This window comes from Pristiophorus japonicus, chromosome 14, assembly GCF_044704955.1.
Source record: "Pristiophorus japonicus isolate sPriJap1 chromosome 14, sPriJap1.hap1, whole genome shotgun sequence".
In the NCBI taxonomy this organism is placed as follows: Eukaryota; Metazoa; Chordata; class Chondrichthyes; family Pristiophoridae; genus Pristiophorus; species Pristiophorus japonicus.
Window position 1 is genome coordinate 70,050,899 of NC_091990.1, and position 12,861 is coordinate 70,063,759.

General features: G+C 49.6%; 1 protein-coding gene across 3 annotated transcripts in view; it reads left to right on the forward strand.

Moving 5' to 3' along the window:
• Nucleotides 1-12,861, forward strand: part of rims3 (regulating synaptic membrane exocytosis 3) — a 713,695-nt gene that overhangs the window by 333,525 nt on the left and 367,309 nt on the right. For all 3 annotated transcript variants that reach the window (XM_070898523.1, XM_070898525.1, XM_070898524.1), the window contains exon 3: nt 10,020-10,094. In XM_070898523.1, coding sequence (XP_070754624.1) covers nt 10,020-10,094 — 75 coding nt within the window. The remainder of the gene's footprint in view (nt 1-10,019; nt 10,095-12,861) is intronic.

The following is a 12,861-nucleotide window of genomic DNA, read 5'->3' on the forward strand; positions in this document are numbered from 1 at the left end:
TATAGATTATACAGACTACAGCCAGGGCAGTGCATCCTATAGATTGTATAGACTGAAGCCAATGCAATGCATCCTATAGATTGTACAGACTACAGACAGTGCAATGCATCCTATAGAGTGTACAGACTGCAACCAGTGCATTGCACCCTATAGATTGTACAGGCTGCAGCCAGTCCAATGCATCCTATAGATTGTACAGACTGCAACCAGTGCAATGCACCTATAGATTGTACAGACTGCAGCCAATGCAATGTGTCCTATAGATTGTACAGACTACAGCCAGTCCAATGCATCCTATAGATTGTACAGACTGCAGCCAGCGAAATGTACCCTATAGATTGTACAGATTGCAGCCAGTGCAATGCACATTATATATTGTACAGACTGCAGCCAGTCTGATGTATCATATAGATTGTACAGACTGCCGTCAGTACAGTGCACACTATAGATTGTACAGACTTCAGCCAGTGCAATGCACCCTATAGATTGTACAGGCGTCAGCCAATGCAATGTATCCTATAGATTGTACAGACTGCAGCCAGTGCAATGCATCCTATACATGGTACAGGCTGCAGCCAATGCAATGCATCCTATACATGGTGCAGACTGCAGCCAGTGCAATGCATCCTATAGATTGTACATTCTGCAGCCAGTGCAATGCATCCTATACATTGTACAGACTGCAGCCAATGCAATGCATCCTATAGATTTTACAGTCTGCAGCCAGTGCAATGCATTGTATAGATTGTACAGACTGCAGTCAATGCAATGCATCCTATAGATTGTACAGTCTGCAACCAGTGCAATGCATCCTATACATGGTGCAGACTGCAGCCAGTGCAATGCATCCTATAGATTGTACATTCTGCAGCCAGTGCAATGCATCCTATAGATTGTACAGACTGCAGCCAATGCAATGCATCTTATAGATTGTACAGATGGCAGCCAATGCAATGCATCCTATAGATTGTACAGACTGCAGCCAGTGCAATGCACCCTATAGATTGTACAGCCTGCAGCCAGTGCAATGCAGGGGGCGGAATGGATTTTGGGCCCCGGAACAAGCTGCTCTGTACTGGATGGTGTTGAGCGTGATTGTTACACCAATCCAGGCGAGTGCGGAATGTTCCATCACACGCCCCACTTGACCTTTCAGGTGGTGGAGATGCTTTGAGGGGTCCTGGAAGTATCTGCAGAGTATCCAGCCCCTACCCTGCCCTAGTAGCCACGCTGTTGATATTGGTCCAGTCAATGGAGGACTTACAGAATGTTGATGGTGGTGATGTCACTGAAGGTCAGTCGAGATGGCTGGGCTTTCTCCCTCTGACCATCAGCGGCTCTGTCGCCAGTCATTGGGCGAGCTGATCTCGGTCATCAGCTCCAGGGAGGCCGGTTATCCCATCGAGCTCTCCTTTCCACAGGAAGCTACACATCCGTCAGCACAGCATCTAACTGTGTCCTGAACACCTTCAGAGTAATTCCCTTCATGCCTGTACCAGAGCCCATTTCATGGTTCTGTGAAGCAGTGCTTCCTGACGTTAGTCCTGAACTGGTCGCTTTGACCTTGTGACCTCTTTCTCTGCTGTCAATAATGCTCAGCATTAACCCTTTCTCTGCCGCTTGTCAGCTCTGTTCCTCTGTTAATTCCCCCTCTTATTCACTTCCTTTCAGGGTAGAACAATCCAGTTTTTCTAACCTTTCCTCACACCTCAGTGCCTCCGACACATGACAACCTGATGGCTCCTCTAGGCACCACTGCCAGGGTTTAGATAGTTCCCTTGTCTCAGTGACCATAACTGAACACAGTATTCAAGCACTGTACAGTTTCCACATAATATCTTCAGTTGTACTCCACATACTCCACACGTGCAGATGGTGAAGAGGTCAGGAGAGGTCAGGAGGTGAGCCTGTTGTCGCTGTGTATCCAGCCCTTTCCCTTCTCTTGTAGCCATGTGTCTGGTCCACCAGCTTCTGGTCAATGGACACCTCAGGATACTGATGATGGTGGTACCATTGACCCTCGGTCACATGTGGCACGAATGTTATCTGCCACTCGTCAAGTCGGGATTGTATCCAGGTCTTGTTTAGGCTGGAATTCACTGCTTCATTACCAGAGGAGTTGTGAATGGAGTTGAACATTGTGGAATCATCAGCGAACAGATTCAATCCTGACCTCATGATGACTTTCCCCTCATTAATGAAGCAGCTGAAGATAGTTGGGCTGAGGATGTTTCTCTCAGGAACTCCTGCAGCGATGTCCTTGGGAGCCTGAGATGATTGATGTCCCAGGCCTGAGATGATTGATGTCCCAGGCCTGTGATGATTGACCTCCAACAGGCACAAGCATCTTCCAATGACCCAGGCCACGAGTGGGTTTCCCCTTTGACTCCCATTGAGCTCATTGTTACAGGGACTCCTTGGTGATACACTTGCCTTGGTGTTGAGGGCAGCGACTGTCACCTCTGTCATTCAGCTTGTGTCCATGTCTGGATCAAGGCTGTGATGAGGTCTGGAGCCGAGTGGTTCTGGCGAACCCCAAACTGAGAATGGGTGAGCAGGTTATTGGCGAGCAGTGTCACACGATGGCAGTATTGATGATACGTTCCGTGGCTTTACTGATGATTGAGAGGAGGTTGATCGAGCAATAAATGAGCTGGTTAGATTTGTCCTGTTTTTTGTGGAGAAGACATTGCTGGCAATGTTTCACCTTGTCAGGTAGAATAGCATTGAGCCGCTGCACTGGGGCAGGCTGGGGGGGCTCGAGTATCCTGTCTCCCGTCTGGGGAATGAGCATTTCCCTTCGTGCTGCTGAATACCTGTGGAACACACAGCATAGAGTCAGCTCCAACACGTCAAGTGCAGAGAAACTCTGAGCGATGGTATTCCCCAATAATCACAGGGCCAGGATTAGGAATGATCAGTCACACCAGTGTAACCTTGCCCGCCACAGTGTAAGCAAGGAATGTGATCGCTCCTGACACACACCCTGACACACACCCTGACATATACCGTGACATACACCGTGACACACACCCTGACACACACCATGACACACACCTTGACACACCCCGTGACACACACCCTGACACACACCGTGTCACACACCCTGACACAAACCTCAGCAACATGGCAAGAACTGAGCCCTGCACAACTTACTCAGAATTACTGCAGCCGATGGGTGTTCTGCAGAGTCTGACAATCCCTTTGTCAGTACCTCATCACTTGCTGCAACAAGACTTTCTGACTGCACGTAAACCGCCCTTTGATATCTCCACAAAACAGCGATTTGGATAATCCGATCAGATCGGAAAAGAAGGCTATTTTCGACGAGCCCTGTAAACTGGACAGTGAATTGGATGAACAGGATGAGATGAACAACTCAGATTCATTGCAAATGAATCCTGAACTCCGTCGACCCAACACTGTATTTCAGGTGCTGCCTGCACAACACGAAGGGTGGCCAGCCCTTTTAGAATGGGCCACAGTCTCCAGCAACTAAACTCATCTCCCAGGCTCGGGGAGCAACTGGAACATAAATCACGGGGGAATTTTGAACATTTCTGTTTACCAGTTATAAAAATATTTGTGATGGGGCAAAAGGCCTGGGCAGGGTACTTGGGGGCGGGAGGGAGATGGGATGAAACCTCCAGGAATACATCAAACAGAGATGACAAAGTGAAGGGAAACATGCAGCATTTGGTTTCCCTGCAGGCGCCCTGTCGCTACTTGTGGCCAAAGCCGCAATTCATAATATGTGGTGGTCCTGCCCGGGATAGAGGGACAGGGGAAGGAGCCCGCAGATCCACAGTCATATCCCACTGGGCCCACTGAGGGTTATTTATTGGGATAGCCGGAAAGGCAAGACTTACTCTATTTAGGATCACTGCCCCTGCCACAACTGCACTAAGGTGCTTGGTGATCCGAAGATTGACACTGGACATAGGTGTGTTTCCGGCTGTAACAGTGGGCAACGCATTGAGGGTCCGGGTGTAACAGTGGGCAACAGGACAGGGGTCCGGGTGTAACAGTGGGCAATGGGACAGGGGTCCGGGTGTTGCAGTGGGGGACGGGATGGGATGGGGGTCTGGTGTAACAGTGGGGGATGGGAAGGGATGGGTCTGATCTTTTGTCCTGTGCAGGCCTTGGCTACCTGAAAATGGACATGTGCCGAGCGTTTTACCCTTACCTGAAACTCACAGGTTCATTCCTAATTAATGTTCTTTTCCTGATCTGTTCAGTTTCCAATCTCTGACTTTCTGCCTTTCAGAAGTGGAAGATTGCAACTGTCGCTAACAGTGTGTTGGGATGGAATGGTCAGTGTGCAGGGGTTGGGGGATTTCAGGTCCAGGGGTTAAATGGACCTTGCCCGTTTCAGTCAGTATTCTCACATTCACTGCGAAGCCCCCCAGATTTCACACCTCCCATGTTTAAATCGGCAGTGGTCTCACTGAGGTGGCTGGAGATAATCCCCCAGCCAAGGTATCTGCTGGAGACTGCTCAGTGACTGCAGCCAGGGCGGGAGTTCTGAGGGTCACTTCGCTGCTGATCAAAGTTCATCAAAGCCGTCAGTTACTGGCAACTGCCGGGAAATTGGTCAGCCATTCAGTCCGTCTGTCACAGAACTCAGCGGCCGCCATTCTGTCGAGCGTTGTCTACGGGCCTTTTACATGTGAATGTGCAGACCGTGACTTCAATCGGTATTGATGCTCATTGTGATTTTGGTTGTTGCTGTTCTCTGTACCGCCCTCTTCCAACCCCTCATGGAAATACGTGCGTGCAGCATACAGCACAGGCACTGTCAGCACTTCTGAAAGGTACACACACATCTTTCAGGTAAGTTTACTATTTCAGCTTTTGGAGTGTTTTCTTTGATATTTTATTGGAGTAACGGCTTGGTGCAATACATGTAAAACATTGTTAAAGTCTGCAGGGAGTGCTGCTGGACGCTTACAAGGTTTTGGATGTTAAAGGAAGATGTTTGAGAACACCACTTGCTCACAATCCCGGGGGCTCTAGTTAGAGCTGCAACATCACGTTGAGATGGAGCAGAGGCAGCAAAGGGAACAAGCTGCTCAAAGAGGGAGGTGTAGGAAGCAGAAGAGGAGGAAGTGGAAGAGGAGGAAGTAGAAGAGGAGGAAGTGGAAGGAAGGAGGCAACCCTGACAGCTCGGGATATCCGCCTGCGTCCCCAGTGACCACAACCCCAATTCCCCTTTCACCATCAGTCCCACACCTTCCCTTCCCGCTGTTACTGACCATCACAGTGTTCCCTTAGCCACGATGCTGAGATAAAAGCCCCCACAAAGCAAACTTTCCAAACCAACTTTATCCATCTATACATCCAACATTACATCAATAAATCAACTCATCACCTTTGTGCATTCCGTTAGTGCCTGTCTTGTGTGTGCCTTTGTCTATCCTGGTGATGTCATGCAGTCTTCCCCCAGGAGCTGCAGCAGAGCTGCTGGAAGGCTGCTGACTCTCAGTGGGGGACACTGCAGGTGGCCTTGCTGGACGACCTCGAGGAGCGGGTGGCTGGGAGTGTGAAATCGAGTGACGGTGTCTCCTCTTCTTCACTCTCTTCCCTCTTCTGGTCAATCACTGGCTGGGCAGGCTGGATTTCTTGGGTGAGTGAAATGCGGAAGGCACAATGGTCGGGTTGTGGTGAGGGAGAGAAGTAAAACAAGAGGTGCATACTTACACAAAGTGCAGCTTGTAAATCAGAAGAGACTGTGGAATGAAGGGTAGTGTGATGTGATGTTGTATTCTTTGAGCCCCGCCACTGGCCAAGGGCTCAGACATGCTTCTGCTCAGAATGGCCAACATGCTCTCCTCCGAGGGGGTGAGGTGAAGCTCAGAATGTGCGGTGTGCCTCGTGATTGGTTGAGATTGTTGGTAGGTGAGTGATGGGGGTGGGGGTCGTGCATTGAGCAGTGTGTGAGGCTAGTGGTGCAGTTGGTAGGAGACGGCTTTTGAAGATGCATTCACTGACCTTCTTTGGGCACTGAAGCCAAGTTGTGGGGGTGAAATTATTGGCAATGACCACCTCGACAATCTGGTCCCACATCTTTCTGGAGGGCCTGCTGGTCCCCTATGGATAAATGACCTCTCTTCTAGTGTTGATCCCCTGTGCAAAGTTGGAATGCTGCGTGCGAGACCCGAGGTACCCCTTCCCTGGCCTGTTGAGCCATTTGTGTTAGCGCTGAAGCAATTTCACCGTTTTTCATGCGGAGGAAGCAATTCAGCTTTAAGAGCTGAAGACTGCTTATTTTTGAATGATTGTCTTTTCAGAAAGCAGTTCACCTTTATGGGCTCGTGACTGCTTTCAAAACTGGCAGCCTTGCTTTAAGAGAATGCAGCCTCGCAACAGTGCCGCGATATTGCGCCCTCTGATCTCTAAAGTCACTCACATTGGCAGGCACCACATTAACGCAGCCTGAGCTTTGTGACTGGGCTCCAGCAAATCTCGCTCCGCACGGCCCGATCCTTTCTCGGGCCTTGTCAAATTTCACCGCAAATGTCTCCACATCACGGGGCAAACATGGCTCTTCATTCTGAGAATCTGACATTCAGACTGGCAATCTGTCAGTGCATGCAGGTGAGCTGAGCACTGCATATCCCACACTCCGTGTCCACTTTACATGAGAATGTTTGTTACCGTCCCCTCAAAAACCTGACTGTCTGATACCAAGTTGGATAATCTTAGATATAGTGACTATGCTTGTGGAAGGGCTGGCAGGGGGTAAATTGTAGGATATACACTCCTGCACTTACTGGTGGGTGAGGGGCCATGTAGTCCTGACCCCTATTGAATCGACAGGGCTGATAGTGTACACAGTATCAAGGGAAGGGCGAAAATCAACACAGTCCAATCCTGAGCCCATGCACAGATTTCTTTGCCTATGGAGAGGGAGCGTAGAGGCTGAGCTAGTAACAAAAACAAAAGTAGCAGAAAGTCTGTAAACATGGAGGCGAACTCTGGCCATGAATATACAGAAGATGGGTCAGAAAATCAATGCAAAATGGCCAAATTTGTAGATAATAACAAACTAGGAGGAGTGGAATCAGATGAAGCAGCTGAGAAAACATAGAATGAATTGGGCAAAATATGCAAGTGGACAGAGCAATGGGAGGGGAAACTGAATACAGACACGTGGAAGGAAGAATCGACAAGACACATTGAGCTGGACGTTCCACGAGCCTGGGAATGGCCGCTCTGCTCTCCCCGTTTAGCACTCGGTGAGATAGGCCGCTGATTGACGCGGAATTTGGGTCTTTGTTTCAAACAATGTGAGGGCCAGTATTGGAGGCGTGATTCACCTCCGCAGGGCGTTAGCGGGGTGGGGCGCGAGGCTCAACACTGGACTGATGACGTCAGCGCCACCCCCAGGTCTCTCTATTCGTGCACCCCCTTTTAAGATTGTACCCTTTCGTTTATATTGTTCGTATTGAAAGAGACCCAGGGAGTCTGAGTAACTTCGATACTCAACATGTCCAACCAACGTCGATCAGTAATCAGCAAAACCGAGAGGATATTAACCTACAACAGCCAGAACAGGAGAGTGTGGGTCAGAGGAGGTGTTGGTCAAACTGTACAGTATCTGGTCAGATCAGTCGTACCCTGAGCACCGGGTACAGTTACAGGCACCAAGGAACGAGAGGAACCACGGGCTGGTTCCAGGGTCGGGGCTCTGGGTTACGGGGAGAAACTCGAACATTTCAACTGAGAAAGGAGGCGACTGAAAGGTCACCTGTAGAGGGATATAAGATGGTGTCGGTGTAAAAAAGGTTAACTTGGAATATTGCTTTAAATTAAATTGTGGGGGTAGAAGCGTGGGTCGTAACTTCAAACGGTAATGTTGGACTGATATTAGAAAATTCTTCTCTACATAAAGAGTGACTGACGTGTGTGATAACCCCAGATGGAATCTTCTTCTTCTGTCCCCATGCCCAGCGGTACGAGGGACTCCATTTCTTCCACAGTTTTTACACCCAGCAATGTGGACAGGTCGCCAGCCTGACTCACAGCCCCTGACCAGGGGGTCCCACTAGATGGTATCTGGGGTCTCCACTCCAAGAACCCGTCAGGATATCAACCCAGTGTTCAGAGACGATGCTCCCAGGGGCTGTCTGCAGTGGAGGTCGAACCCATCCAGATCGAGAAGTGGAGGCAAAACCTGGAATGATTTGACCACATCTATAATTGTCCTGTGATCTTGTGACCCAAGTCGTTTGTGAAGCCCTTTGGTACAGAGGTGGTGGCCTCCTTTAGATAGTTTTGCTGCTTGCTGTCTGTGTTGGAAGAAACACTGAATTATTAACCGTGGTGAAAGAACTGAGAGTTCACTTAATGCAGCACTTCACGCACAGACTGAACCCAACCTTAAAGCAGGAAAACACCGCATTGTTCACAGCCATAACCCATTCATTATTTATTCAACAGTTGCAGTGTCCAGAATGGCGGAAGCTACCCAAATGTTCTTTACATAATAATGCATTTACATTATACGCTAGTGAAAATGTTTTCCAAAAGAAGCCAGTGTCAATCACAGCTCGGGGCTCAGGATACCCCTGAAGTCACTGGGTCAGTCCGCATTTAGAGGAACAGCAGTGTCTCAGCAGCACACCTTGTGTAGGAGTCAGCACAATCGTGCACAGCTAATGCACACGAGGAACTAGTGAAATAAAGACTGTGCGCCAAATGCCCAGATGGCATTTCATGCGTCCATCCCCTGCCCCCTCCCGTTCCACCTCCTTATCACAGATGGCATAGCTGTGGCTCAGGGAGTCAGACGGTCGTGAGTTCCAGTCCCACTCCAGGGGCTTGAGCACAACAATCTAGGCTAGTGCAGAGCTGAGTGAGTGCTGCATTGTCACAGGTGCTGTCTTTCAGATGAGACATTAAACTGAAGCCGCCTCTCATGTGATTGAGGTAGATGTGAAAGATTCGGTGGTACTATGCAAAGAGTAGCATGTCCTGATGTCTTGGCCAATAGGCGTCTCTGAGTCTATGCAATTAAACAGTTTAACTGCTCATTCATCGCATTGCTGTTTGTGGGATCTTTCTGTACATAGAACGGCTGCTGCATTCGCCTGTATAGCTGCAGTTGTTGTACTTGAAGTAACTAATTACATCTTTCTTGATTTGTTCTTGGGATGTGGGCGTCAATGTGAGGTATATACATAAGTGTCGTCTATGGCTCAGTGGACAGCACACTTGCCTCTGGGTCAGAAGGTTGTGGGTTCAAATCCCACTCCAGGGCTTGAGCACAAAAATCTAGGCTGACACTCCAGTGTGGTGCTGATGGAGTGCTAAGCTGTTTTTCAGGTGAGATGTTAAACCATCTGCTCTTTCAAGTGCATGTAAAAGATCCCATGGCACTAGTTTGAAGAAGAGCTGTGGAGTTATTCTCTGGTGTCCTTGAGCCAAAATTTATCCCTCAGTCAATAATAGAAGCAGCTTATCTGGTCATTATCACATTGCTATTTGTGGGAGCTTGCTGTGTCAATTGGCTGCTGCCACGTTTCCCTACATTACAACAGTGACTACAGTCCAAAAATACTTAATTAGCTGTAAAGTGCTTTGAGATGTCCAGTGGTCGTGAAAGGCGCTATATAAATTCAAGTCTGTCTTATTGCCCACCCCTAGTTTCCTCAGAAGGTAGTGGTGAACCGCTACAGTCCGTGTGGTGAAGGTGCTCCCACAGTGCGGTTCGGGAGGGAATTCCAGGATTTTGACCCAGCGACGATGAAGGAACGGTGATCTGTGTCCGAGTCAGAATGGTGTGTGACTCGGAGGTAATGGTGTTCCCGAAACCAATCCCTGTTACGTGAAGCCCTTTGAGACGTTACTGAGCAACGTGATAAGATGCTACGTAAATTAAAATCTGTCTTGCAGTCAGTTACGGAGTGTGGAACAATCTCCAGGTTATTCCCTCCTGTGAAACTCAGTACCTGAGATTCCGCTGCTTGCATGTCTGAGGACCCAGTCTAACCACTTGTCTCTTTGCTTTATTTTAGCCCCCAAGAATATTTCAGCCGTCCTGTGCCAAGGGATCGTAGGACACTGGCTCGCTCCCATGATTTCCCCACGTGGTAAGTTCTCTTTCTTGGCCGCTATTGGGTTAAAGGGGGAAGGGGGAAATGTTTACGGGAATGCTGACAGACAGGCTGATGCCTCAGGGGATGAGGGCACTGCCCACACAGGTGGCACTGACTGGCACAGGCATCACACACACACCCAAATAAACCAGCACAGTATGAGCAACGAGGCCTGTCTCGGGGAACAAGTAGTTAACAAACTAGCTCATTTTATTTATATAAATTCGGTCATGGTATGATTATAAACTCATGACCAAAGTTCCATTTACAGCCAATTTGGGCGCAGTAAGGTTCCATAAATAGCACCGTGATAATGAGTATATAATCTGTTTAGTAAATAGTGCCTTGGTATCTTTTACATCACCTATAGAAATCTATTGTCTGCATGAATCTTTTCCCTTGTAGGTCTGAAGGTTGTGGGTGCAATCTCTGCACCAGGTCTCGGGCATGTAATGCAGGCCAGCACTGAGGGACTGTCTGCTTCTTCAGCTAGGTGTTGGAGAGCCCATGGCCCAGCTAAAGGAGAGCAGTGGGTTTGATCAGTGCCTTGGTCATCATTCTTCCCTCAATCCACACCAGCAAAATATCACTTGGCCACTCGTGGCTGATGGTGATCTGTTGTTGGAGCAAACTAACAGCCTGGTTAGCCTGGATAACACAGCAAGCAAAAAGTTATTCCCAAAACCCAATAGATCGGTATTAAAACTAATGAAATCGGCTAATGGGTTGTTGGCCTTTATCATACGGGGCAGGAATACAAAGTGCAGGAGGTTCTGCTATATTTGTATAAACTCTGGTCAGACACTGCCTGGACACTGCGTCCAGTCCTGGGCCGGGCCCCCCAGGGAGGATATATCGGCCTCGGAGAGGGAGTGGCACAGATTGAGCAGAACGATACTGGGGCTAAAAGGGTTGCATTATGAAGGCAGGTTGCACAGACCGGGCTTGTAGTCTCTTGAATATAGAAGGTTAAAGGTTGATCTAATTGAGGTCTTCAAGATGATGAATAGATTTGACAGGGTAGATCGAGAGAGGGAAACTATTCCCTCTGGTGGGGGAAGTCCAGAACAAGGGGCAGAACCTTAAAATTAGAACCAGGCCGTTCATGGTAATGTCAGGGAGCACTTCTTCACACAAAGGGCAGTGGGAATTGGGAACTCTCTCCCCCAAAAGCTGTTGAAGCTGGGGTGGGGGTGGGGTGGGGGCGGTGGGCTGGGGCTGGGGGAGGTGTTCCACTGAAAATGTTACGCCTGAGATGGAGAGATTTTTGTTGTGTAGGGCTATCAGGGTTACGGAGCCAAGGCAGGGACCGGGAGTTAGGATGTGGATCAGGCATATGGATCTAACTGAATGGCAGGACAGGCGTGAGGGGCTGAATGGCCTCCTCCTGTTCCTAATAGGTGTAAAGCACTTGCAAACATGTGGATAATGAATGGTGCTTTATAACCAAACAGGGCGAGCAATTGGCAGCACCCCAAATTGTCAAATGTTGTAAAAGTAATGGCAGTCGCCCAGGTCGCTAAGCAACACAACCTTCCCACAACGAGCTTGAGCAGTATCACTGGCCCGTCCCTCCGGCGATATTCAGTTTTAGCGCTCCGAGGGGGAAGTGGAGCAGTAAATCGAGTGCTAACCGTTTCTCTCAGGGCGCTAAAGTCAGAGAGCCGGAGGTCGGGGGGGTGGCATAAGAGGCAGACGCTGAACAATATCGAGCGCTTTGGGACCGGTCTCCGGCTGCCCCCTTCGCTGAAAGGGACGGCCCAGTAATGCTGCACAAGCTCGCGTTGGAAGGTTGTGTTGCTAGGCGACCTGCCATTACAGCCCCAAACACTCACATAGGGGGAGGCCAGGACATCGGGCACTGGTGAAACACTGTGCGCAGGCACCAGACTGGTGCCGATAATAAAGGTGGCGCTGGCTGAAAACCATTGCCTTTAATTAACGCTCCCCGAGCAGCCAGACCAGCTCACCACGCCTTCTCTCGTGGCGCTGTCGGCGCGAGGCTATATAGCCGGGGGCGGGGGGCAATTTCACATCCGGGGCGTTGACAGGGCTCTGCGCACTTTATGACGTCATGATCGGCAAGGCGCGAGAGGCCCCGGCGGCAGGAGTTAGCGTTAGCGTTCGCTGCACCCGGTCACTAACCCCTCAGCACCCCTTTACTTCCGTTACCCCCCCTGTTACCCCAATACCCTCATACCCTGTGACCCCCTTTACCCCGTTAACCCATTACCCCGTTACTCCAGTTACCCCCATTACCCTGTTACCCCATTGCCCTGTTACCCCTGTTACCCCATTACTCTGTTGCCCCATTATCCCATTACCCTGTTACCCCATTACCACATTGCCCCATTACTTTGTTACCCCTGTTACCCCATTACCCCATTAACCTGTTACACCATTAACCCATTACCCTGTTACCCCCGTTACCCCATTAACCCATAAACCCCGTTGCTCCATTACCCTGTTACCCGCATTACCCCATTGCCCCTGTTACCCCATTTCCCCATTACCCTGTTATCCCCGTTACCCCGTCCCCCCCAGCACCAGCGTGAGGCGCTAAGCTGCCGAATTTCTAGCCCATACTGTATAAAATGGGGGATTGCCCATTTTACTCTGTAAAAGGTAACCCCCCCCACCCCCCCCACACACGATGAACCCGCGGGGCTGTGATTTGGAAGTTTGTGAATTTTACGATTGCGAGGAATATGTGGACTATTAAACTGAAACGGAAAGCAATCCTGTTTCTCTTGCGGACTTT